Source organism: Magallana gigas, chromosome 2 (assembly GCF_963853765.1).
Source record: "Magallana gigas chromosome 2, xbMagGiga1.1, whole genome shotgun sequence".
In the NCBI taxonomy this organism is placed as follows: Eukaryota; Metazoa; Mollusca; class Bivalvia; order Ostreida; family Ostreidae; genus Magallana; species Magallana gigas.
Window position 1 is genome coordinate 25450066 of NC_088854.1, and position 24841 is coordinate 25474906.

The 24841-nt window shown below is 32.6% G+C and overlaps 1 protein-coding gene and 1 long non-coding RNA gene across 2 annotated transcripts; one reads left to right on the forward strand and one right to left on the reverse strand.

The window, feature by feature from the left end:
* Positions 1 to 866: 866 nt before the first annotated feature.
* On the forward strand, positions 867 to 23756 carry LOC105334600 (uncharacterized). The gene is made up of 30 exons (XM_066071400.1): positions 867 to 1050; positions 1147 to 1265; positions 1451 to 1675; positions 1780 to 1989; positions 2236 to 2272; positions 3133 to 3236; positions 3330 to 3563; positions 3742 to 3978; positions 4092 to 4122; positions 4255 to 4340; positions 4919 to 5164; positions 5276 to 5506; positions 5632 to 5701; positions 5818 to 6414; positions 6905 to 7133; positions 9540 to 9558; positions 9677 to 9802; positions 9954 to 10178; positions 10260 to 10469; positions 10938 to 10974; positions 11930 to 12057; positions 12306 to 12539; positions 12721 to 12957; positions 13050 to 13080; positions 13187 to 13272; positions 21366 to 21611; positions 21715 to 21945; positions 22058 to 22121; positions 22245 to 22850; positions 23342 to 23756. The coding sequence occupies exons 2-30, from the start codon at positions 1179 to 1181 to the stop codon at positions 23578 to 23580; spliced, it is 5343 nt and encodes a 1780-aa protein (XP_065927472.1). The 5' UTR covers positions 867 to 1050; positions 1147 to 1178; the 3' UTR covers positions 23581 to 23756.
* On the reverse strand, positions 14483 to 19300 carry LOC136272876 (uncharacterized). Its single transcript, XR_010710937.1, has 4 exons — positions 18367 to 19300; positions 17824 to 17893; positions 17153 to 17227; positions 14483 to 16667 (listed from the first exon to the last, which is right to left on the reverse strand). It is a non-coding gene; the product is annotated as an uncharacterized lncRNA (long non-coding RNA).
* Positions 23757 to 24841: the final 1085 nt, after the last annotated feature.

A 24841-nucleotide genomic window follows, 5' to 3' on the forward strand; every position in this document is an offset into this window, starting at 1 on the left:
TTGACCGATTTAGAAATCGTTTGAACGATTTAGATATTCGTCCGAAACGATTTAGAGAAATTGGTTTAAAAGATTTAGATAATCGTTTCAAACGATTTAGAAATTCGTTTATAAATCGTTTGTAAGATTTTTTAAGAATTCGTTTAAACGATTAAGAAATTCGTTTAATATACGATTTTTTTGCAAGTGAAACCTACATTATAAGTAAATAAAGTAAGATAATTTCTTGCACTATATAATATTGTTCAGGAAGAAACTGGGAGAAAAGATGGGTGCATGAGAGCTTATTTTTATATCGTTATAAAAATGGTTTTATGTATGTGCGCTCTAAACACTCAGATATTCTTTGTCTTTTTTTGTACTACAAAACTATTAATATTGTATTAAATCTTGATACTTGGTCTCCGGATCCAATATAGTAAGTTACCAGAACTGACCTAAGGCTTATAGATTTCATGTACATGAACACATAATTAAAGAGTAAAAAATCTGTTAAGACAAAACATACATCTTTAATGCTGATTCGCATACTTCAGATTGCACTAACCTAGTTTATATTTGATAGTGTTAGTAACCATTAAATAATGAATATAGCTTGCTGATTTAATTTAAGTCCCACACTACATGACTGTAAAGATTTGTTTAAAATTCTAAACAATTTTTTTTCTTTGATAGATCGATATCTGGAACAGATTTAAGTTTAAATGAAAAAGCTGAGAAACTAAAAATAAAATTTACTTCAAGAAAGATACCCCGATAAATACTTTCAGAGGAAAACAAAACAAAATCTCCACTGGTTGATCGATTTATAACAGGTTCGTCCAGGAAACACTTGGAGAACAATACCCAGTCAGACATATTTAAAACACCTACTAGTATATAAGATATCCGAGCCGTGTATACACAACCTATATATAGATCTATGTGTTATCGTTTTAAACCCGACACAGATCTAAACACAGGCGTTGTTCTGAGAAAGGAACATGTTCTGAAGTAGCGCAGCTAGGTTACTTTCGGTTTAGAAAAAAAAGATAACTTTTAGCGATCTAAGTAAGTTTCCTTGGATTATTTTACCTGAAATATACAGAACGATTGAAGCATTAATTCTTTAATTAAATAAAATTTATAATTTGTTTTCAACTTCAGAAGAAAAGAGATTTCGAAAGTAGAATAGCTAGATGTCTTCAGACAATAGTAAAAATATGTCCGTAACTGTTGGGAGTATCAAAGTTCGAGTCGTCAAAGATGTGATTACAAAACAGCAGGTACGTCAGCATCAATTCTCGTGCCACCGCCATTTCTGGTCATCCTCCTCCTCATCATCAGCAACAACAGCATTATCATCATCATCAGCTACTCACTGCGTCATCATGCACCTTCTCATTTAAAGCTAACAGTTACATGAACTGTCCTTGATAAGATATTTGATTTGTCTTATCGTTTTCCAAAGGTTGATGTCATCGTTAACAGCAGTAATTGCCGCCTTGAACTTAAAAAGGGTCGTGCGTCCAAAGCCCTGCTGGATGCTGCTGGTGACGTCATACAGACGGAGTGTGATATATATCCCAATGGTATACAGAATGGGGAGATCGCCATCACTTCCGGCGGTCAGTTGTCATGCAAGGCGATATACCACGGGGCCTTGTCCAAGTACTCTGGACCACAGGACGAACAGGTGAATTGTGACAACCTTCAACGCTCGTAATAAACAACAAATAATTTCCAGTGGAAAAGAACATTCAAATTAGTTTATGTTGTGTGTTTAAATTGTAATTTCAGACACTGGCCAACCTGATCAAATCATGTCTAGATCAGGCGAATTCAGACGGATTTCAAACAATGGCCATCCCCGCCCTGGGGACAGGGTTTCTCTCCTACCCTGTTCCTACCGTCGCTAGAATCACACTGGATTGCATACACAATTGTTCAGCCACGTCGCTTCAAGAGGTTCTAGTTGTTATTTTTACGACTGAAGACGACTGTTACCAGGTAAATGTATATTCCATTGCTACTGTAGATAGAGAAAAGTCCGAAAAGTTAGATAGTTTTTACCTAATTTTTTTGTATCCTACAGGCAAAGATGCTGCTCATGTTCTTGTTTTATTTTAATTTTCACATTCAGACTACCTTGAAAGTACAGATCTAAAAATGTACATGAATGCATGTAATTAATGATAAATGAATTGATAAAGTAGTTAACCATTAACATCGATACTTTTGATTTTTTTTAAATAGACATTTTTGACCGAAGCAAAGAAGTACATTCCTAAAGGTAAATGCTTTGCTATTAGTTATCTTTGCCCCATTAAACAAAATAAGCTAGAATAAATCTAGAAAAAATTGTCTGCTACAGTCAAAGGTTAGGAAAATGTTTTATATAAGGAAACTAGGTTGCGTATTTTCCTTCCCCTTAAATTAAAAACCTTTTATAAAGTGAAACTAGTCAAGTGTCCCTAACTTCAATATGAACTAGTTCATACTATACATTTCAAACTTTTAAAAAAATATTTCCACATCATGGTCATGGAGGCCATGAACTCAATCGAAAATGCTAGAACATGAAGTGCATGTATTATACTCAAAACACGGACGTATTAAATGTAGTCGATTTTGCCTTCAATCGGCTTTTAAATAATCTGCAACTAAAAATTGCACAAATGCATGATGACATATTTACCCAAAAAAGTTAAAATTTATTCAAAAAGCACAAACGACAAAATTAAAAAAAACTTTTAATGGGATTTTGCTTTACTGGTATGCATGCGCATTTTAATCCCGCATACCATGATTTCAGCAATATTTGAAGAACACAAACTTTCAAATTCATTGAATTCGTTGTTAAACGGATCCTCAAAATCAAATACTAAGGTGTTAAACGAACAAAAACCACGATTTGTTACTGCAGAGCCAATGTCCATGATTGAACGTATCTCTCTAAACTTAATGTTTTACAAATAAAAGTTGATGCTCAAACATCCAAAGTTTAATTTTATATTATTTTAAGATTATAAAAAAAGTTATAAAATGGTCCAGTACTTTTTACATTAATAAACATTGTATGCTAACATAATGCAAACTTCAGAATTTTGATTAGAAATAGTAACATGCTTTGCTTACATTTATCACTAACAGCTAAAAGTCCTGGAAAGAAATTGCCACCTCAGACAACACCCAACAGTTGCAAAATTGGCCCAATGACGGTGGAGGTGGTGGTGACTACACTGAACTCGGTTCATGTAAGAAATCATGTTTTCCACCATCTTTATCAATACGGTAAATGTAAGAAAAATTGTGCAGAGTTTTGTTTTTAATTTTGAGTCAAATTCTAGGCAGATGTAATAGTATGTAGTGGGCCGAAGGACTTGAATCTCACAAATGGCAGCCTATCAAAATCCTTACTGGAAGCGGCTGGAGATGGTTTGCAAGAAGAACTCGACAGTAGCTACCCGAATGGAATTGATTTTGGAGAGTGTGCGATAAGCAAAGGATACAATCTCCCCTGCAAATCCGTGTATCATGGTACACTGCCTAAATGGGGATCAAGCACACCAGACCCCTCCTTTGTAAGGAAAATGACGCATTATGATCTACAGTCTTTAATTAGCTGTTACTGACGAAATAATAATAAATATAGTTTGCGTTTTCAGGATTCTTTGCTAATGCATGGCTTTTATAATTGTATTACTTAAAACGTGTTTTAAACTTACATGTAGCATATTAAATTGTAATCTATTTGAGTAGATTTTGAAAAAGTTCATGGTTGAGTGTCTGAAAGAAGCAAACAACCATGCCATGAAATCGATAGCGTTTCCAACTCTTGGCCTGGGGGCACTGCATTTTCCTGCACACCAATCCGCCAAACTAATGGCGCAGGGTCTTCGTGAGTTCAATAATAGTCATCGTCGAATCACCATAGGCATCAGCAAAGTCATTATCTTCGTCTATAGTGAAATGAAAGACAGTGGCAAAATACAGACTGTAAGTTCTGTAACATACATACTTGTACTAGGTTATGTTCGCCCATTTTCGATTAAGCTGTACAGAATTCTAATGTACATTATTCTGAACGTTTGAAAACATTTTTCTTGTAGACATTTCTTAATGAACTGACAGGCGAGTCAGGTAATCTTTGTTTTGATTGTCTTTATTATTTGATTTAGAGTAAAATGAAAAGGTTGCAAGATTAAAGATTCATTTGGGAGTGTAAACTATTATAATGTAAAATTTTCATGATTTTTAATATTATTTATTCAGCTCCATCTGGGAAAAAATCTGTGTTTTCCGTAAAGATTGGCGGCGTTCCTGTCACAGTTAAAGTCGGAAATATAACAATAGAAAAGGTAATAATTATGATTATTAAATCTTATGAAATAAAAAAAGAAAAACAAGGATAATTGCAATTGCAAGAAATACAAAAATTCATTAATTTCAACTTTTAGACCTGCATGGTACCAAATTATAAATTTCTAAGGATAATCTTCTTTAAAATTTCCCTTAATTTAAAGACAAAGCTTAAAAACATGGTTTCAAAGAGCAAGAGTTCTATAATTATAGTTCATATATTAGTGGTTCTGGTGTAACAGAATCATTTTTATGAAATACTTTTCTTTACTCCTCGGTTATAGAAAGACAAACTACAAGTGTATTCCGTAGTATTATGTTTAATGATGATATTTATGACTTTTCGATTCTCTCAAGATATACGTGAGAAGCATGTAAGTAAAACATTAAAACTCTTAACATTAAACATTGCTCTAAAAACAATTTTCACCGTTGATGATGCTGTGTCAGGAAACTTGCTCTGACTACCAGGAAAATCTGTAAATAAAGGTTGTGTGATTCTAATGTTAAGAGTATTTTTTGCCTGCTTTAAGTTTATCACCAAACCTTTTATTAAATCAGTTTTCTTCCTCAATAGGTGGACGTTCTAGTGAACAGTGTTTCTACCAAACTAGGATTGACTTCCGGTAGTGCAGGAGCAATAGCTTCCGCGGCTGGCCCGGGTTTGGCCAATGAACTTACTACAAATAATCCAAATGGAGTAAAATACGGTGAACTGGTCGTCACTGCTGGTCACGACATCGTGAACGTTAAAGAAATATATCACGGGGCTCTTCTACCCTGGTATTCAAAGCGGGCAGGGGGAACAAAACCTCCCGATGATGCAAGTATTTTCAAAAGTGGTTTTATTTTCAATTATTAATGTTGCTATATTATTTGGTCGTTATAGAATCAACAATTTTTTAATAAAATATTTTTCGTCCCAACAATCTAGATTCTAGAGGAATTTATCTTGGAATGCCTTCAGAAAGCAAATACAAATGGTCATAAATCAATAGCATTTCCAGCTCTTGGAACAGGATTTCTTAAATTTCCTACAGATGTTGCGTCGGCTTGCATGGTATCTTCGTTTAGCAAATTTTGCCAAGAAACCAAAAATAAAAGTGTGTCGGAAATAAGAGTTGTGCTGTATGAAGGAGCTGATAATCTGAAGCAATTGGAAAAGGTTTTATATTACATATGTTGATAACCAAATTTATCTTAATTTTGTTAAGACAGCAGAGATTAAAAGTGAAGAAATTTTAAGATCAATTTATTTCATTTGACATTAATCATTCATTGTTATATCAGGCTTTTCAAGATGAATTCAGCCAACTATCAGGAGAAACAACAGACACATCAGGCTCAGATGATGTGAAAAGTATGCCTCTTAAACTATTTTGTCATTTGTATTAATGAAATCAGAGGAGTGTTGACGCATGTCTAATATTAAAGAACATACTCAAACATATCTAATACGTTTTGGGGTTTATTTAGAAAAGTCTTCTAAGCCACATCACATACATCTACGTCGTCGAGTACCGACCGCTCCCCAGCAACGAGGAACAAAGGCCTATTTAGAGTGGAAATACAGGGAGGACGCCCGAACACCTCCCCACTGGTCAAAGTTCACCAGTAAAAAGAAGCTCAAGGATTGGAATTTACAGGTTCAATCAGGGGCTGCACATATGGAGAAAGTCGACCAAAAAACTCATCAATGTATTGAAGCCGCTTTCAGAAGTTCAATGGGCAATGCACAAATAGTCAGTATTCATAGAATCGAAAATGTCGAGCTTTTCTTGAAATATTCGGATGAATGTCAGAGGCTTTTTAGAAAAGCAATAGTAGAGGGAGAACTTTTGCCATTGCACAAGGTCAGCGGGTGTAATGCTAAAACAATGCAACATCTAGATCAAACAATGCAATTCCATACACATCCAGAAATAAATGAGTACTATTTCTTCCACGGTACAAAACCAGAGAATGTACCCGTGATCACAGGCCAGGGACTAGATAATAGACTGGCATATGCAGGACTATTAGGCACAGGTGTGTATGGAGCGGAAGACGCTGCCAAATCCAACGGATACACAGGTTAGTTTAACGATGTTTGTTATAAATGTAACCAGATGCTTGTATTGGAATGAGTATCCTTGTAACGCTGTCGAGGAGAGTTCTGAGTGTAGAATGGATTTTTTCATTTGTTCATTCAACTTTTCTACATAGCAGTACTATTGGTTTATTAACATGGGTATGATCGTATGTGTATTTAATAAATTGAAATTCAGATCAGCATCTTTTAAGGTTTTTTTCCTTTGCACAGAAATAATCACTTGTATTCAATAAATAGATTTCATTCAAAAGTGATATTTATTATTATTTTATTTTACATCTAATCAATGATATTGTTAATGTTTATATAAATTTTTACCATCTTTTTCAAAGAGTTTCTGATCCGCACAGCTACATGTATGTAGAGCGGAGCGGATCAGAAACCATTGACATGTGTAGATGGATTTTTGCATTAAGGACAAATTAGTTTTAAATTTCAAGATATTCATTTGCATTTTTTTGTCCGGTTAAGGAGCAGACACCAATGGTTGCCGCCCAATGTTTTTGATGAGGATGTGTCTTGGCGATATTTATATGACCAGCAAATCGTCCTCTGGAATCAGAAGACCACCATGCAAAAAATGTGGACTGCAAGTGTGTAATGCTCATCAAGAATTATTTGACAGTGTAGTAGCAAGCTTTGCTTACCGAGAATTTGTGGTTTATGACAGAAGCCAATCATATCCCGAATATCTCATATGGTATCAATGATTAAAGAAGTTGAATTATTCAAAGTAAAATTCTGAAATTGAAAAGAGACACCAAGTAGTTAAACATTTGCTGATTTGTCTTAAATTATGAGCATAATTTGTATGCAAATAAAAGAGATGAGGTCTTATTTGTCTTTTTCAAAATTGAAAAAGATAAGGTTTTTTATTTTCAAAATTGTAAAATATGTCAGCATTTAACCATTGTTTTTTTTTTAACAAACGAGTGAAGCTTAACAATATTCTATTGTGGGGGGGGGGGGGGGGGGGGGGGCAAGCATAATTCATTGAGTGTGTTTTCACCAAACATTAACTGCAAGTATTTTGTTATATGATACGTTGTTCTAATAATTTGAAATAAAGTAAAAAACAGAGGACAAAGTGTTGTTGTTTTTTTGCAATGAGTCCAAAGCATTAAATCAGCGAACAACATGATATACATTTTATTTTGCCATTTAGAATAACACGAAAGCCATATAAGAGGTTAGAATCTAGATAGAAAAGAAGAAAAAGAAGAAAAAAACATTACATGTTTACCCCTGAAGTATTTCCTATATATTCCGGGATTATAGAGCTATCAATAAAATTTTATAATATATATGAATTTTTATGTTTGATTTTTTTTTCAAAAATCTTAACAAACTTAATTACGACGTAAACACCAATTAACATGATTAGGCGGTTAACCTGTTCAATGAAGAAAGTTACACTTAGTCTTATAGTCTAACAACAGCTAAAGTATCCAGATCAACTCAAACTCAACGGATTAAAAGGTAAAAATAAACATCTTCTCAAGCGAAGGAACGGAGACTGGATATATTGGATGGAACACCCGGTATACTTTGAGAAGTTTATTGTTAAAACAAGACCAGCAACCAATACCCTATGCACACTTGCAATGGTTCGGAATATTCGTGTTTGGAGCTACATGAAAGTAACAAATAGTATTTTTAAATGTGATAGATAGAAATCTTGCATGTGCAGGTATCATACAATGTAGATCTTTATAGGTCTCGAGACAAACATCCCACAGACTAAAAAAAGGCATAATTATACAGATTCACATGTAAATAACGCCACTGTAACTGCAAAATAGTGCAATAATTTGATTAAAAAATTATTTTTATAGAAATCCAGAAGTAACTTGTTATTAAAGAACATCTCAATTCCAAAATAACTTTAATTTTTTTAAACATTTTGACTAATAGATTTTTCTCTAAAATTATCGAACAGTGGCATGATAATGAAAACTGACAATAGTTTTTGTCGCCAAAAATGTTAATTATAATATTGATTTTTGCCTAATAGAAACCCTTTTCTGTGTTATTTTACTTACACATTTTAAATTTTGTATCTCGGTAGATATATATAGTGAACTTTTAACAAATAGATAATAGAGTACTTAATGTTGATGATAAACATAGATTATTTTTCAAACATAAAATTCATCGAATATGTTGTCATTATATAGCTAAGATATCAAAACTATTTATGATGACAGTTAACTAACTTGGACTAAATTGTTCTGATGATTTGGTATCTTTTGGCAAGATGGGTGTGTTGATTTATAACAGTTTTTTTTATAATCGTTTTATATTGATGAAAATGAAAGCACATTATCAACATGTATATCCATATAATAAAAAAAAATAATTATTCTAGCACACCATAAACGCTTTATACAGACTTTGTTGAAATGTGTGATAAAGCAGAATTTAACAGGGATGCTTACCAATGTGATTTTCAAATAAAAGAAATATATGTTTTTCCCGGTGCGTTTGAAAGATACGGGCGCTTTGGGTAAGTTATGTATATATACTTACCATACAGTTATCTAAAGATACAACGTGTATGATGATGTACATCCTCTGCTGCTTTTTCATAAACATTTCTCTAAAATTTGTACATGTTTTTGGAATAAAAACATTTTCAGTAAGTATCAAAATTGATTATATACGATTACCCCCCCCTCTCTCTCTCTCTCTCTCTCTCTCTCTCTCTCTCTCTCTCTCTCTCTCTCTCTCACACACACACACACACACACACACACACACACACACACACACACACACACACACACACACACACACACACACACACACACACTTTCATTAGTATTGAAATGAAGATAAGGCGATTGTCAATATAAATCTTACATGTCTTCGATTTTGCTGGTGGAGAATTGTTAATGAATGTCTATCCCCCGCTCCTTTTACAAACAATTCTCTATGCTTTAAATAGTAACAGAAATCTGGCTCTATATCTCAAAATGGTTTGTAACAGGACGGATAAGCTTTTTCCTAATTTTGTGGAAAAAATTATTTATTTTTATAAAGTTATGTTTTGATATTGTTTAACCACAAATGCATGTTTGTAAAACCATTACAAACTAGTCAAAAGCACGAGTACTTGCGATTGTGTAATACCTGATTTTGTTCTTGTTCTTGTTATTCTGCATTTCTTGAAATATCAATATCATTTATTTACAAAATGAAGTGACGAATGTTAACTTGTAGGTATGTATTCTTTTTTTTCAGAAAAAGGCACACTTTTTGGGGCTTTTTGAAGAATTAAAGATGGCTGCAAACAACTGTAAACCTTTGTTTGTAACAGTTGGAAGTATCAAAGTTCGAGTCATTAAGGATGTGATAACAGATCAGCAGGTATAATTCTATTTTAATTACCGTCATTAAAATCATCATAATAAAAGTAAAATCTCCAGCGTCATCATTACGTACTCCATGCATCATAACTGTTCAAAAAAAAATAGGAACATATCATTAGGTTTTAAAGTTACATATTCGTTTTTTAAAGGTTGATGTCATCGTTAATAGCAGCAACTGCCGCCTTGACCTTAGTAAAGGTCGGGCGTCTAAAGCCCTGCTGGAGGCTGCTGGTGACGTCATACAGACGGAGTGTGATAAATACCCCAACGGTATACAGAATGGGGAGATCGCCATCACTTCCGGCGGACAGTTGTCATGCAAGGCGATATACCACGGAGCCTTGTCTAAGTATTCTGGACCACAGGACGATCAGGTGAATTGTTATAACCTTATTGAGTTTCAAATAAACAACTTAAATAATGCAGGTGTTTTTCCCTTTATTTCTTATTTTCAGACATTGGCCAAATTGATCAAAGCATGTCTATATCAGGCAAACACAGACGGATTTCAAACAATGGCCATCCCCGCCCTGGGGACGGGGTTTCTCTCCTACCCTGTTCCTACTGTCGCTAGAATCACACTGGACTGCATACACAATTGTTCATCCACGTCGCTGCAAGAGGTTCTAGTCGTTATTTACAAACCTGAACATAACTGTTTTAAGGTAGATACATCTATATTTCCCATTTTTACTTTATATACAAGTAAGACAAACGACAGCTATTCAGGTGAATATCTATATTTTTCTTCGATCTTCAGCAGGTGATTGATTGATTTTAATGATTTGGTTAAATAGGTTGCTTAAACAGGACCAATGCTGCACCTAATATATATCTTTAAAACTGTCAGTGTTATTTTGTAACTATGAAGCGTTAATTAGATATCATACATTTTACATTGCTATTGTCTAGTCTATGGTGTTTAATCCGTTTCACTTCAATAAGCATTGAACACATTCTCTTAATATTTATGTAATCTCATTTTTATATTTATACACACACTGTAAAATTAACGTGCATATTCAAAATATATATGTAGTGACCATTACGTTTAGAACAATATCAAAACATTTAATATTTATCATTAATCATTATTAACTGATTATTCATTATCAATATTTGCTTATGCGTAGGCATTTCTTGCCGAAGTGAAGAAGTATCTTCCTAAAGGTAAATACCATGCTACATTTTTGTATTATTACAATGAGATAACCAAATTAAATGTATTCCATTCGAAAAAAAAACCTGATAAAGATTTAAATAACACATTTATTGATTTAGAATAATTGGACATAAACGTTGAAAATTTGAATTTAACTGAAAACGCTTTTGCAGTCAATCTTTCAGTTTAAAAAATAATATGTTTTATAATACATAATTACTTATATAAGATAGTCAAACTAAGATATTAGAGAATCTCGTTTACAGGGGATTGTTGTTAAAATTGAGGATATAGATATATAAAAATTCCAATTTTTTTCCAAAATATTATAATAGAGGTATTACTTTTATTATCAAATATTTTTTTGTTAGCCCTTTTATCGAATAATATTGAAGTGTACGTCATAATCATATAAGCAATAATTTCCGGCTAAAGTGCCAAAATAAAATCAAACATCATCCTGATAATACGGATGTATCATTTGAAATCGAAAATATCTTTCATTAATTTATATTTACATTTTCAAATATGTTTCCTTATATAAGCCTATAGAATAACAACACAATGATCATAGCACGCGCTTATCGCTTGTCGCTTAGATTGTAAACACAAAATCTCCGTAGTTTTAACAAAATTGAGCAATTTGCCTTTTTCAAAAGCAAATAAAAGTAATAAACAGTAATGTTAAAAAGTTCAGTTTATTTCTCAATTAATAAAATTGACCTTTTAAAATTGTTAAATACCTATTCAAAAGGACAACACTTCCCCAAAACGTGATTCAAATTGCATTGCTGACATGAATTCATTATGATAACATTTTATGTAGCAGCCTATACAAAGTTATATTTAACTTTTGTGAGATTTTTACACGCACATAATTTTTTTTTTAAACATTGAAGTACTCAGTTGACAGTACATAATTTATCTAAATACACGAATCAGTATTTTAGATTTTATTTACAGCTAGCAGTCAAGGAAGACAACTTCAAAGCAGTCAGGAAAGACAATTGCAAACCCAGACAACACCCAACAGTTGCAAAATTGGCCCAATGGCAGTAGAAGTTGTGGTGAATACGCTGAGCTCGGTTCATGTAAGAAGTTCTTTTTGCCAGAACATTAAATGCGGTAGACAAACTATTCGTATTAAACAGCATATTTTTATGTTCGTATGTTATTTTAAGCCAAGACAACTGGAAGTTTTTGTTGGTTTACAAAAAATACAATGCGCGTGTGCAATGAGTGTGCGATGATATTGTAAAAATTAATACATGTTTGCTTTATAATCGGGTCAAGCAGCTTTCATATCAATTTGCAATATGTTTTAAATTTTCAATACCAGGCAGACGTGATAGTGTGCAATGGGTCCAAGGATTTGAAGCTCAGTAATGGCAGCTTATCAAAATCCTTGCTGGAAGCTGCTGGAGATGGTTTGCAAGAGGAACTTGACAGTAGCTACCCGGATGGAATTGATTTTGGAGAGTGTGCAATAAGCAAAGGATACAATCTGCCCTGCAAATCAGTGTATTATGGTACACTGCCTAAATGGGGATCGAGTGCGCCCGATCCTTCCTATGTAAGGAATGTCATTTATTTACTCTCAGCTCTCCGTTGTGAATAAGTTTTATGATCATTGATTTATGTATACACTAGTTTGAAATGATAAAAAAGTTATTTTCCATAGTAAAGGAATTACATTGCTTCAATCATAGAATCTTATACAAGCAATAGTAAGGACTTTAACTTTACTTGAATAGATTCTGAAAAAGTTCATGGTTGAATGTCTCAAAGAAGCAAATCAACATTCCATGACCTCAATAGCATTTCCAACTCTTGGTCTGGGGGTGCTACACTTTCCTGCACACCAATCTGCCCGGCTGATGATACAAGGCATCTTTGAGTTCATCAACAACCATCCTCACGCCACCATTAGCATCAATAAAGTCATCATTGTTGTCTATAGCGCAATGAAAGACAGTGGGAAAATGCAGACTGTGAGTTCTGTAACCGGAAGGTTTTACTGCATAAAATATTTGTTCTCCATATTGAATTTAATTTAAAAGTGAATTTATATTCATTCTTTTAGACATACGTTAAGGAACTGGAAGACCAGTCAGGTAAATGTTGGTTATTACTTTTAAAATATGTTCAAGATAATTGAGAGTTCGCAATGTTAAGTGGCTTTTGCAAACGTAAATTATTTTTTCCTTTTTTTTCTTTCAGCTCCTTCTGTGAATAAAACTGTGTATTCTGGGAAAATTGACAGTGTTTCCATTACAGTCAACGTCGGAAATATTACAAAGGAAAAGGTAAATACGAGTAGATGTACAAGGGTTGATCCAAATATAATACCGGTATCACACAATACACCACGCTTCTAAATAAGCGATGTAATAAAGTTCATGTATATCAAACTTTACACAATCTTAATTTGAATTTTAACTAAAAATTTAATAAACCTTGGTGAATACTTAAGAGGCAGTCTACCATAGAACCATGCAAATGGCTATCAATGGAAGTATATCGAAATTTCATGAGACTTGGCACAGATATTCATGATAACCTAACTTGATTATAATGAGAATGATTTTTATAACATTACATCAGTAACTATGGAAACGGATGGCACTTGGGTTTTCCCCTTGTTCTATTTATAGAACTTTTGAAAAATTAGACAGCATACAATTCTTTTTAGTTTACTGGAAATATTACACACTGCAATTGAATGAAACCCGTTTCTTCACATTGTGAAAACCCATAGGTATTCTGAATAATAAGGAATTTAAATTTCTAAACACAATACACAAAGATATGTGGGCCTTAACTTCATGAAAATACTGAAATTTTACCAAAATTGACCTATTTGCACTAAAACTGGCATAACTGCCCAAGAAACGCATCAATTAATATAATATTTTGTCAGCTTATATGGTCTTTATTTGTCTTTAATCTGGTTGAGGGAATTTGGTTGCAAATGAAATTCAGTGGAAATTTTGGGGGGTGGGTGGATTTGGGAGGGGGTTGGGGTGGACATGGTGCACTTTTATCTAGGGTAAGAAAAATGCTATTACATAATTATTTAGATTTTCCTTGCCAAATAAAACAAGTAGTAATGGAGAATTAAGTAGTCTTAAAAATTAAACACACAGAATTACTATGAATTGCCCTCAGTCGAGGGGCGGGGGGGGGGGGGGGGGGGGGGGGCTGCAATTGAAAGGAAACTTGGACCATTAAGTTTGTCACCTAACAGCGACGCGCAGTGGGTTAGATGGTGTACTACGAATCTGTAAGTCATGACTTTGACTCCCGCTCTGGGTTTTTACAATTTTTACCTCTCCAAATATTTTTAAAAGCTCTTTTTTGGTTAAATATTGTAAAATTTGAAAATTTTAAACCGGTGAAAGTATTTCAATCACAATGTACATTAATCCATATTAAAATCGAATTATGTCCCACAGCACCTCAATTTATATAAGCATCCGCTTTGACATAAAACTGTTAAAATACAATAACAATGGATTTCATGTTACATGTATTCAAATTTAAATGAATGTACATATCAAACATTTTTTTTATCATATACATTTGTATTTTTGAGCAGAGTTTACAACATAAGTATATTGTTAAGATGATATCTGAGAAGAACACAGCAAATAACAATCTTTAACTTAATAAATAACCTGTTTAATATTCATGGATTATTTGTTACAGTTATAAACTTCAAAATGTACATATAACCACCTGATACGAAAAAAAAATCCTGAAAAGCCTACATGTAACACTCATTTATAAGAAATACTTGTAATGAGCCTTTGCTTCAAATGGAGCAAAAAGCAAAGACCAAATTATTGCAGTTATTTTCATGAAATATGAAAAGCCATTGTTTACAAAGCTATGAAATAAAATATGCAATACAACCAAATTTCAACCTACAATGAATACATCGGAAAGAGAATTTTAATTTCAGAAAAAAAGATACAAAATCAGTGAATTGAAATATTCATTATTCAGTTACATACGAAAAAAAAGACAGAGATGTGCAATTAATTTAAATTTAGAAAGTTATCATCATCAATTAATACATGTATCCCTATTAGCCAAATAACATCATCAATAATACATGTAGTGCTATTAGTCAAGTAAAATCATCAATTTATACATGTAGCAATAGTGGACAACTATTATCAATTAATACATGTATCACTTTTGGCCAAATAACAACATCAATTCATACATGTAGTGCTATTAGTCAAATAAAATCATTAATTTATACATGTAGCCGTATAAGACATCTATTTTCAATTCATACATTTAACACTGTTAGACAAATACATGTATTACCATCAATTTATACATGTAGCACTAATAACCAAACACCAACAATTCACACATGTAGCACTTATCTTTTAGTCAAATAAAATCATAAATTCATACATGTAGTGCTATTGAACAACCTTTATCATCATTCATACATGTTGCACTAAAAGCTAAATAACATTATTGATTCATACATATAGCACTGATAACCAAACAACATCAATTCATACATGAATCACTATTTGCCAAATAACATCATCAATTTAAACATGTAGCAATTTAAGACAACAATGATCATTAATTCATGTATGTACATGTTTCACTATTGGCCAAATAACATCATTAATTCATGTAGCGCTGTTAGCCAAATACATGTAACCTCATCAATTCATACATGTGGCGCTACTAGTCTAAGAACATCATCAATTCAAACGTATAGCACAATTAGCTAGCCAGGTAACACCATCAATTCACACTAGTGCTATAAGTCAACTTTTATCATCAAATCATTCATAAAGTTTACATCCTCAATTGATACACGTAGCGCTATTGGCCAAATAACAATCAATTCATACCTGTAGCGCTATTAGTACAAAAACATTATCAATTCATATATGTGTAGTGCTAATAGAGGACTAACATCATCATTCGTACATGAAATGCTATTATAGAACAGACAACATCAATTCATATATTAATTATGTAATGTTTTTAGCAAACTTACATCATCAATTCCTTCTTGTAGCACTATTAGACAAAAAAAATTATCAATTCATACATGTAGCACTATTAAATAACTAACATCATTAATTCATACATGTAGAGCTACTAGCCAACATTCATACATGTAGCACTTTTGGCCAAATAACATCATCAATTCATACAAGTGATGTTAGACAACTCTTATCATCAAATCATTAATGAAGTGCTATTATCTAGCTTACATCCTCAATTGATACATGTTTGTCTATTAATGGCCTAAAATAATCAATTTATACCTGTAGCGCTATTAGAAGACTTACGTCATCAACTCATACACATGTAGTGCTATTAGAGGACTAACATTATATAAATAGTGCCTGTTTGGGAGGGTAACAGTTGAAATTGTCACCCCAAGGACACCATTGTCAACCGACGCGAAGCGGAGGTTGACAATGGTTTTCGAGTAGTATTTAACATGAAAATATAATAATATGAATTCATGCATGTATCACAATTCTCTTTGAATACTGAAGTTGATCAAGATTCATAGATGGCTGTGATTTTACAGGGGAGTACTTTCCATATGACAATAATTTCACAGCTTCATTTAAGATTTCATGCTCTGTTCTTTCATCTTTGGACTGATCAGACCCCACAGTTTTCTGAGATGACAGAAGATCAAAATCTGAAAATAAATATATACCGTTATATTCATTAAAATATATGTATTCAAAGTATTAGACTAAACTCAGCTGTTGGATACACACATATATGTACCACTATAATACACATGTAAAGCATTGACAGCTTTAATAACAACTATATGACATCTCAGAAAAAATTATGCAAATTAAAATTTACATATGATAATCATTTCAAGTGGCAGCCAATCTTTGAATGACCTCGATCCCTAAGATGATCACAGTGACTTTTATCTACATTTAGCATTGTCCTTGCATGTGCCTGAATCACATTTAAACTCATTGAACTGTAAAACTGAAATTCAACCATACAGTTCAAGAAACATATACCGGTATACCACCCATGCGGCAATAATGAAAAGGGTCAAAAAATTCATATTTGGAATATCTATGATAATCTATGATAATAATGCCAAGTATGCATCATTAATCATCTTGTACATCATGTAATATTTTTTCACTGTTATACCTCTTGGGTTAGAAAAAGATATATCAGCGTCCATTGCTTCAGAATCTGTAGTTCTCTCTAATAAACAGCATATTTCTACAAAAGAGTACATTTAATGTATATCTAATATACCGGTAATGTATATGTAGTCTATATATTAACAAAAATATAGCCAAATCTTATTTCTGATTTTCATACACAATATCTAATGTACATATACTAGTATCAATTGGATATCCCAAATGTTGATTAGTTGAACTCTCAATAGACATATTGTAAAATAACTAAATATAAAGTGTAGATGATTAAAGATTTTTAACCATTAAAAGACACTGTTATTATCAGTTAATCTAATGTTGTCCAGCTAAATAAGTTTTTAGCATGAATACAAACTATAATGCTATCTTAATGGGACATATACATTAAACATTTGAAATTCCCTTTGATTTTTAAGACATTTTTATGTATAAACCTGTTTTTCTCTTAAATACTTAAATGAAAGATCCAGGCCAGGGCATGCCCCCCCCCCCCCCCCCTAAATATCTTTGGACAACATTTGTTTTTACATGTAGTACTCCTCAACTCCTTTGTATTTATATTTTCTGTTTCATATGTAATGTACAACAAAGTTTTATGAGTTGAATACATCATAATACCGGTAATTCAGTCAATCAATTGTGTAAAAAACACACCTTTCAACTCCTCCTTCAGATCTGTATTAATCTTGACACAGTTTTCTCTCAATGCGTTTTCTGCGAACACCTATTAATGGTAAAATTCCAAACATCTGATCATTCTGATGTGTCCATTATGCATTAATTTCCCCGTAAACGTTGGTTCATTTAACAGAGTTTTTGTTCATAATCAAAACAATAATTTATCAGTGACAACAGGTAAGGAAATTGAGATCAAGCATGGGTTTATAAAAGCACTAATTCATTCCTTGAATAATAAAAATAGGTTTTCAAATTTGTATGAGTATTTCAACAAGTAAATTTTAAGTTTAGAACACTATACCACTATAAAAACTGAACTGTATATCTTTTCCATAGATATCTAATCCAATTGGGAGGGGGGCAGTTTTAATCTGATATTGATGTGCATTTATTTTATGCATACATACATGTAGTTTGTCCTAGCAATATTTACTGGTACACATAAGAGTACTGTTATATAAATAGTTTTGGTTTGTTAAGAATTATGTCATTGGGTAAAGGCAATTTTTTCTTACGTACCAGAACCAGTTGGAAAATGTGTGCTCAGCTTCATCCATATCTCTCGGCTTTGAATGTAATTCCACTCGCGATTATGCCAGATTGAGATTGTTTATGTAGTGAATGACAGCATGTTCTCCTTTTCCTTTTCCACTGAATTCCATATTCCTGCCTGTGTTTAGCACATGTACGCCCGCTGAAAATTGACAGCCTCAACCCATGCACACCAGCACGATGATTCTGGTATTTGTACAAAATCTGACTCAGAGGTACATTTAAAAAATCTCAAGTGTGCTGAAGTGTTTTTCTTACAATCCTAAAGTATATTATCTGCTTTCTCTTTACAATTTTCACCAAAACTACATTTCAAACCATCCATTTTGTTGACATCTGGCTTTCTCCAATCATTCTTCTTTATCTTCTTTACACGAGAGTTCCACAAAGGGAGATAATTTAATTTGTAAAAATCCCGAATTTAAACACCGGAATATAAGCTTAATATTTATTTGCAACCAAATTCCCATTCAAATATATTTTTTTATGGATAATTCTATTGTTTGAACCAAGAAACTCTAAATTTAAAACGTTTCTTGAGGTTTTATATCCTACTTAGAGAAGTAGTGTGTTTTGGACATTACCTATCTTATTATAATATTTGATCATCTAGCTTAAAATCAACGAATGAATTAAAAAATATGTGTGCACCAAATCAAAGGTATTTGTATCAGATGTTATGTGAATCTGACTCCATGTATGATTAAACTCTATTTAATACTTAAATGACTCTATGAAATTAGCCTTATTCATGCATGAAATTTATTATGAATAATGAGCTAAAAATAGAAATGGTCTTATCTGGGGGATTTCAGTGGTGCAGATAAATTTAACCATGAAAATTTGATAAAATAGACAATATACTTTAGATATATCCAGATAAACTATGAAAATTAATCTACACCCTTAATTATAAAATTTTGATTTTGCATGGTTCTATCGTAGACTGCCTCTTAAAATGAAATAAATGATTAAAACGTTTCAAATTTACTTAAGTTTTAACTTTTTTTTAATAAATAAGAGTAAATTCACACTAAATATTTGAAGAAAAAACATGAAATTAACTAATTGATGTTGTAAATTTTTGTTGATTTTGTTTATCTACGCAATGATCATTATCTTGTTTACATGTATAAAGCAGCAGAAAGTCTGCAAACGCGAAAATCGATGTGATGCACATTTGTTTTCACCAAAACAAATAAAGAAAGAAAGAGAGCACTTTCAATGTTTTTAAAGCATACGCCTTGCTTATAAAAAGGAAAAAGTCGAAAGACAGCCAGAAGAAAGTTTGAACTAGTGTTTCATAACTTTTCGTCGAACTCTCGATTCAACTGATCGTTCAGTATAAAAAAAGCAAATAAATTACTCTATTCAGAAATTGTTGTTAGTTATTAAATGGAAAATTACTACGATAAAGTGAAAATATAGAAACTTTGTAAAGGACCGAATAAAGGATTTAACACTAACTTCAAATAATGTGGCAAGCGTGCGTCAACTATCCTGTCCTCATTTTCTGTTCAGTTGTTATAAGTAGAAGTAATTATTTTTTTATCTGAATTAAAATGTGTATAAATACTTCAAAAATGAAAAGAAAATCGCTAACGTCGAGTTTTCATCAGATTCTGTGACAAAGCGTTTTGTTATACTTTCATGTTAAATACTGAAATCTGATTGGATTAGACGCGGTTGGCAATCCGTTCTATTACCCTCAGCGTTAGTGTGATAGAACAGGTTGCAAGTGATTTTAATTATTGGTTGTTTAAATAAATTTATGATTGCTGCCGTATGTTTCCATATTATACAGTTTTATTCAAGTTATTTATTTGGTAAAGTATTATGGGTTTCCATACATATAAAGTAGAGAGTATTTAGATTGTTGTTCATGGTCTAGTGATTCTTAACTTTGGTTGGTTGGTTTTAAGGTTAAAGGTTGAATTCTTTGAACACCCCAAAATCACTCTACCTTCAAAGAATTCAACCTTTAACCTTAAAACCAACCACGGTTCAAGCAGTAAAATTTTCTTTAAAATTAAGACATTCAGTATAATAAAACAAATAGTGCCTGTTTGGGAGGGTAACTGTTGAAATTGACACCCCGAGACAACCATTGTCAACCGACGCGAAGCGGAGGTTTACAATGGTTTTCGAGGGGTGTCAATTTCATGTCATATTTATATAATATCAATCCTCGTAACTGTGATTTTTGGGAGTTGATTTTAATCAACTCTCCTATGCAGTTACTCTGGCAAACCGAAAGTGAAACAGTGTTTGGACCTAAGCACAAATCATCACCGCTGACAAGACTTAGTTCTTGAAAATAATAGAAAAATTCTATGTAATATACGCTAAAGCATTGTTTTTCAAGGAAACTTATCTATAAACACTTTGAAAATAGTCAGATTTTATATAATATGAACAGTTTAGATATTTTTGTAGTCTCATGTGTTCCTACGCCAGAGTTAATAAAGTCTCGTTCAAACAGACGCTCGGCTGTCTCCGTAAATCTCTGACAAGCAGAGAGGCTCTCTTGCTTGTCGGAGATTAATGGAGACAGCCGAGCGTCTGATTGAACGAGACTAGAGTTTGATATCAATAGTGCTTGGATCGGTACGATTTTTAGAATTGTTTCGATTACTAATACATAGTTTGAAATCTATCTTTAAATATTACACAAAATGATTCATATGGGGTTTCTCGAAATTCTTGTCGGAAAAGTCTAATAGTTTATATAATAAAAAAGTGTGTAATTCAAATGCAGACTAGAAACTAATTGCCATGCAAGATAAGTTGATTTTAAAATAAATGAAAATCGATAAAATCAACTCCCGTCAGTACTTCAGTACTTTGATTATAGTTTGCAAGGGATTTTTCAAATTACAAACTTTATTTCTACTGAAGACTTATTGTAAAATACCGAATTTTTATTTGATTTAAGCATTATTTTGTAAAAACATCTCTCCCGTTAGGTGGATGTTCTTGTAAACAGCGTTCCTACCAACCTAGGATTGACTTCCCGTGGTGCAGCAGCAATAGCTGCCGCGGCTGGTCCGAATTTGGCCACCGAACTTACTACCAACAATCCAAATGGGGTGAAACATGGTGATATTGTCGTTACGGGTGGACATGATCTGTCGAACGTTAAAGAAATATATCACGGGGCTCTTCTACCTTGGTATTCAAAGCGGGCAGGGGGAACGAAGCCTCCCGAAGATGCAAGTATTTTTAATAAATGTTTGTACATGTTTTAATCTTTACACTTAAATGATGTAACACGTATCAAATAAATTCTTTCCATTTCTTTTTCAAAAAATGTAGATTCTAGAGGAACTTATTTTGGAATGTCTCCAGAAAGCGAACACAAATGGCCATAAATCAATAGCATTTCCTGCTCTTGGAACAGGATATCACAAGTTCCCTACAGATGTCGCACCAGCTTGCATGACATCAGCGTTTGGCAAATTTTGCCGGGAAACCAAAAGTAAAACTGTGACCGAAATAAGAGTTGTGCTGTATAAGGGAGCTGATGATCTTAGACTTTTGGAAAAGGTTTTTGTGCTTAAAGCTGTCTGTAAATTTGTTTAAGTACTCAGAGAAATGATTAAACTGAGCAATGAACCTATAAGATGTACTTAAAATTTGAATGTATGATTATTCATAGGCCTTTCAAGATGAATTCAGCAAATTAGCTTCAGCAACAACAGACGCATCAGATGGTGTAAAAAGTAAGCTTTTATTCATGTTGGTAATATATGTGAGCAAGATCAGAGGGATTTTAATTGGTTGATTAATATTAAATGTCCTGCTTGAAATTATCTAATTCTTTTTGTATTGTTTTTTAAATGTAGAAACAGCAGCATCTATGGCTTCTCAAACACCGCTACTCCAGCAAGTACCCAAGGTTCCCCCGCAACGAGGAACCAAAGCCTATTTGGAGTGGAAATACAGAGAGGACGCCCGAACACCACCTTACTGGTCAAAATTCACCAATAAAATTACACTGAAAGATTGGAATCTGCAGGTTAAATCTGGGGCTGCACATTTGGAAAGTGTAGACCAAAGTACTTATCGAAGCATTAGAGCCGCGTTTAAGAGTTCAATGGGTCAATCCAAAATCGTCAGTATTCAAAGAATCGAGAATGTCGTGTTATTCCTGAAATATTCCGATGAATGTCAGAGGCTCTTTCGAAAAGCAGTCGTAGAAGGTGATTTTGTACCATTGCAGAAAGTCCGTAATTCTACAGGAACAGCTAAAACAATGCAACATCTGGATCAGACGATGCACGATCATACACACCCAGAAATAAATGAATATTATTTCTTTCATGGGACAAAGCCACATTGTGTTTCCGTGATCACGGGTCAGGGATTGGACAACAGACTGGCTGGTCCAGGACTTTTGGGCACAGGTGTGTATGGGGCAGAAGACGCAGCCAAATCCAGCTCATACACAGGTGAATGCAAAGAGACATTTAAGTTGACTTTGAGTTTAAAGTTTTAATTATCCTCATAAAAATGACATTTGTTCTTCATAGGTAAACTATTGATCAACATACATTTTTCTAAAGCAGTAAAGAAAGTTACCAAGTAATATTTATTTCCAGAAGAGTTTTAATAATAAAATATATGGAAAGTTTTAAGTAGTTAAACCATTTTGCAAAACGGAGTTCCAAATTCACTTTATTTTATCAAGCATATTTTGTTCTTTATAATACCACTGGGAAAAGTTGATGTCATACAAATGTGTGGTACAAAGACATCATGAAAACCAACGCTTTACGATAAGAATATATTATGTGATATCATGCATTTTTAAAATGAAACTAATTGAAAAATGGTATTAATGTCATATCTTTTATTTTCTTAACTAACAAACCTCCGCCAATGATGTTTTTTGTGTGTATTAACCTTAAAATTATCATGTACATCTTGTTTTCAAATTTAGGAGTTGACTCCAAAGGCTGTCACCCGATGTTTTTAATGAGGATGTGTCTGGGAGATATTTATATCACCAGCCGATCGGCAGCTGGTATCAGAAGACCCCCTTGTAAAAAATGTGGACGCCAAATGTGCACTTCTCATCAAGAAATATATGACAGCGTGGTAGCAAACTTTATGGCCCGAGAGTTTGTCGTTTATGACAGATCCCAATCATATCCTGAATACCTGATATGGTATCAGTAAATTAAGAGGGGAAATTGTGTTTCCGGAAATGGAAATGGAGATATACAGATCATTTAGAATTATTTACGTTTTTATACGAATAAGAAAATATCCGGCAAACAAAAAGTTAGTGCAATGATCAATATGACTTCATATACCCGTTATTAAATGAGCTCTGAGATATATATATATATATATATATATATATATATATATATATATATATATATATATATATATATATATATATATATGTGTGTGTATTTCTCTTGTATACATGTAGTATTGCAAAATTGATGTCAAAACTTACTTGATATTTCTTAGTTTTTCCACTTGATGCTTGATTTCTTTGATTATCTAGACTTAATATTTGTACGACGATTATTTACCAGCAGCTATTATTACTTCGATGTGTTTGAACATAATACTCATTTTATATTTCCTTAAAAAAATTTAAAAGATTCTAATATGGATTTTTTTTTTCTAAAATATTATTTTTATGATAAAACGATATTCCTTTATGTATTGTGTAACATACATGTAAAGAGATACTGAATAAAAGTGAAATGTACAATATTTATTTTTATTTCTAACTTAATTTTTATCAATTAGTACCTGTAAAAAGGCAATATTTAGAGTAGTTAATTTCAGGCCCTAACAGATATAACAAATATGTTACACGCGATTAGGCAACAACTAACTGATATTAAACAGTTGTCTTCCTCCAGTTTGAAATTGCATGTCTATGGTATCATACCAACACTGTGGGATATTAACGTTTTCAAATGTTAATAAACAATCACAAAACTACAAAAAGATCATAAAGATCAATTCTAATTGGGTTGAAAATTCACTCCAAAATTGCTGAACTGTGATAGAAAAAATAAAAAACGACAACCTTGTTAACATATTATCAATTATATAACAATTTTCATAAAAGAATAATTATACTCATGCGCTCACATTTCTACGTGAAGCTGTTAAAAGTTAACAATTTTCTGTTGACTGTGATGTATGTAGTTATCATAACCATGATTGTCAAAAACGTCTAAAATGACTAACTGTTGAAGATTTTTTTATATTTCTGATAAATGACATACTTATGCATTGTGTTGCATATAAAATACAGTACTGTATTTAAAGGGGCACGGTCACGATTTTGGTCAAATTTTATTTTTATGGTGTTATTATTTACAGTGCTTTAGAAATGCATTTCTAATGATCAAATTAAATTTGAGAGTCATTCGTAGAGTTATAAGCAAAATACAGGGCTGACAATTCT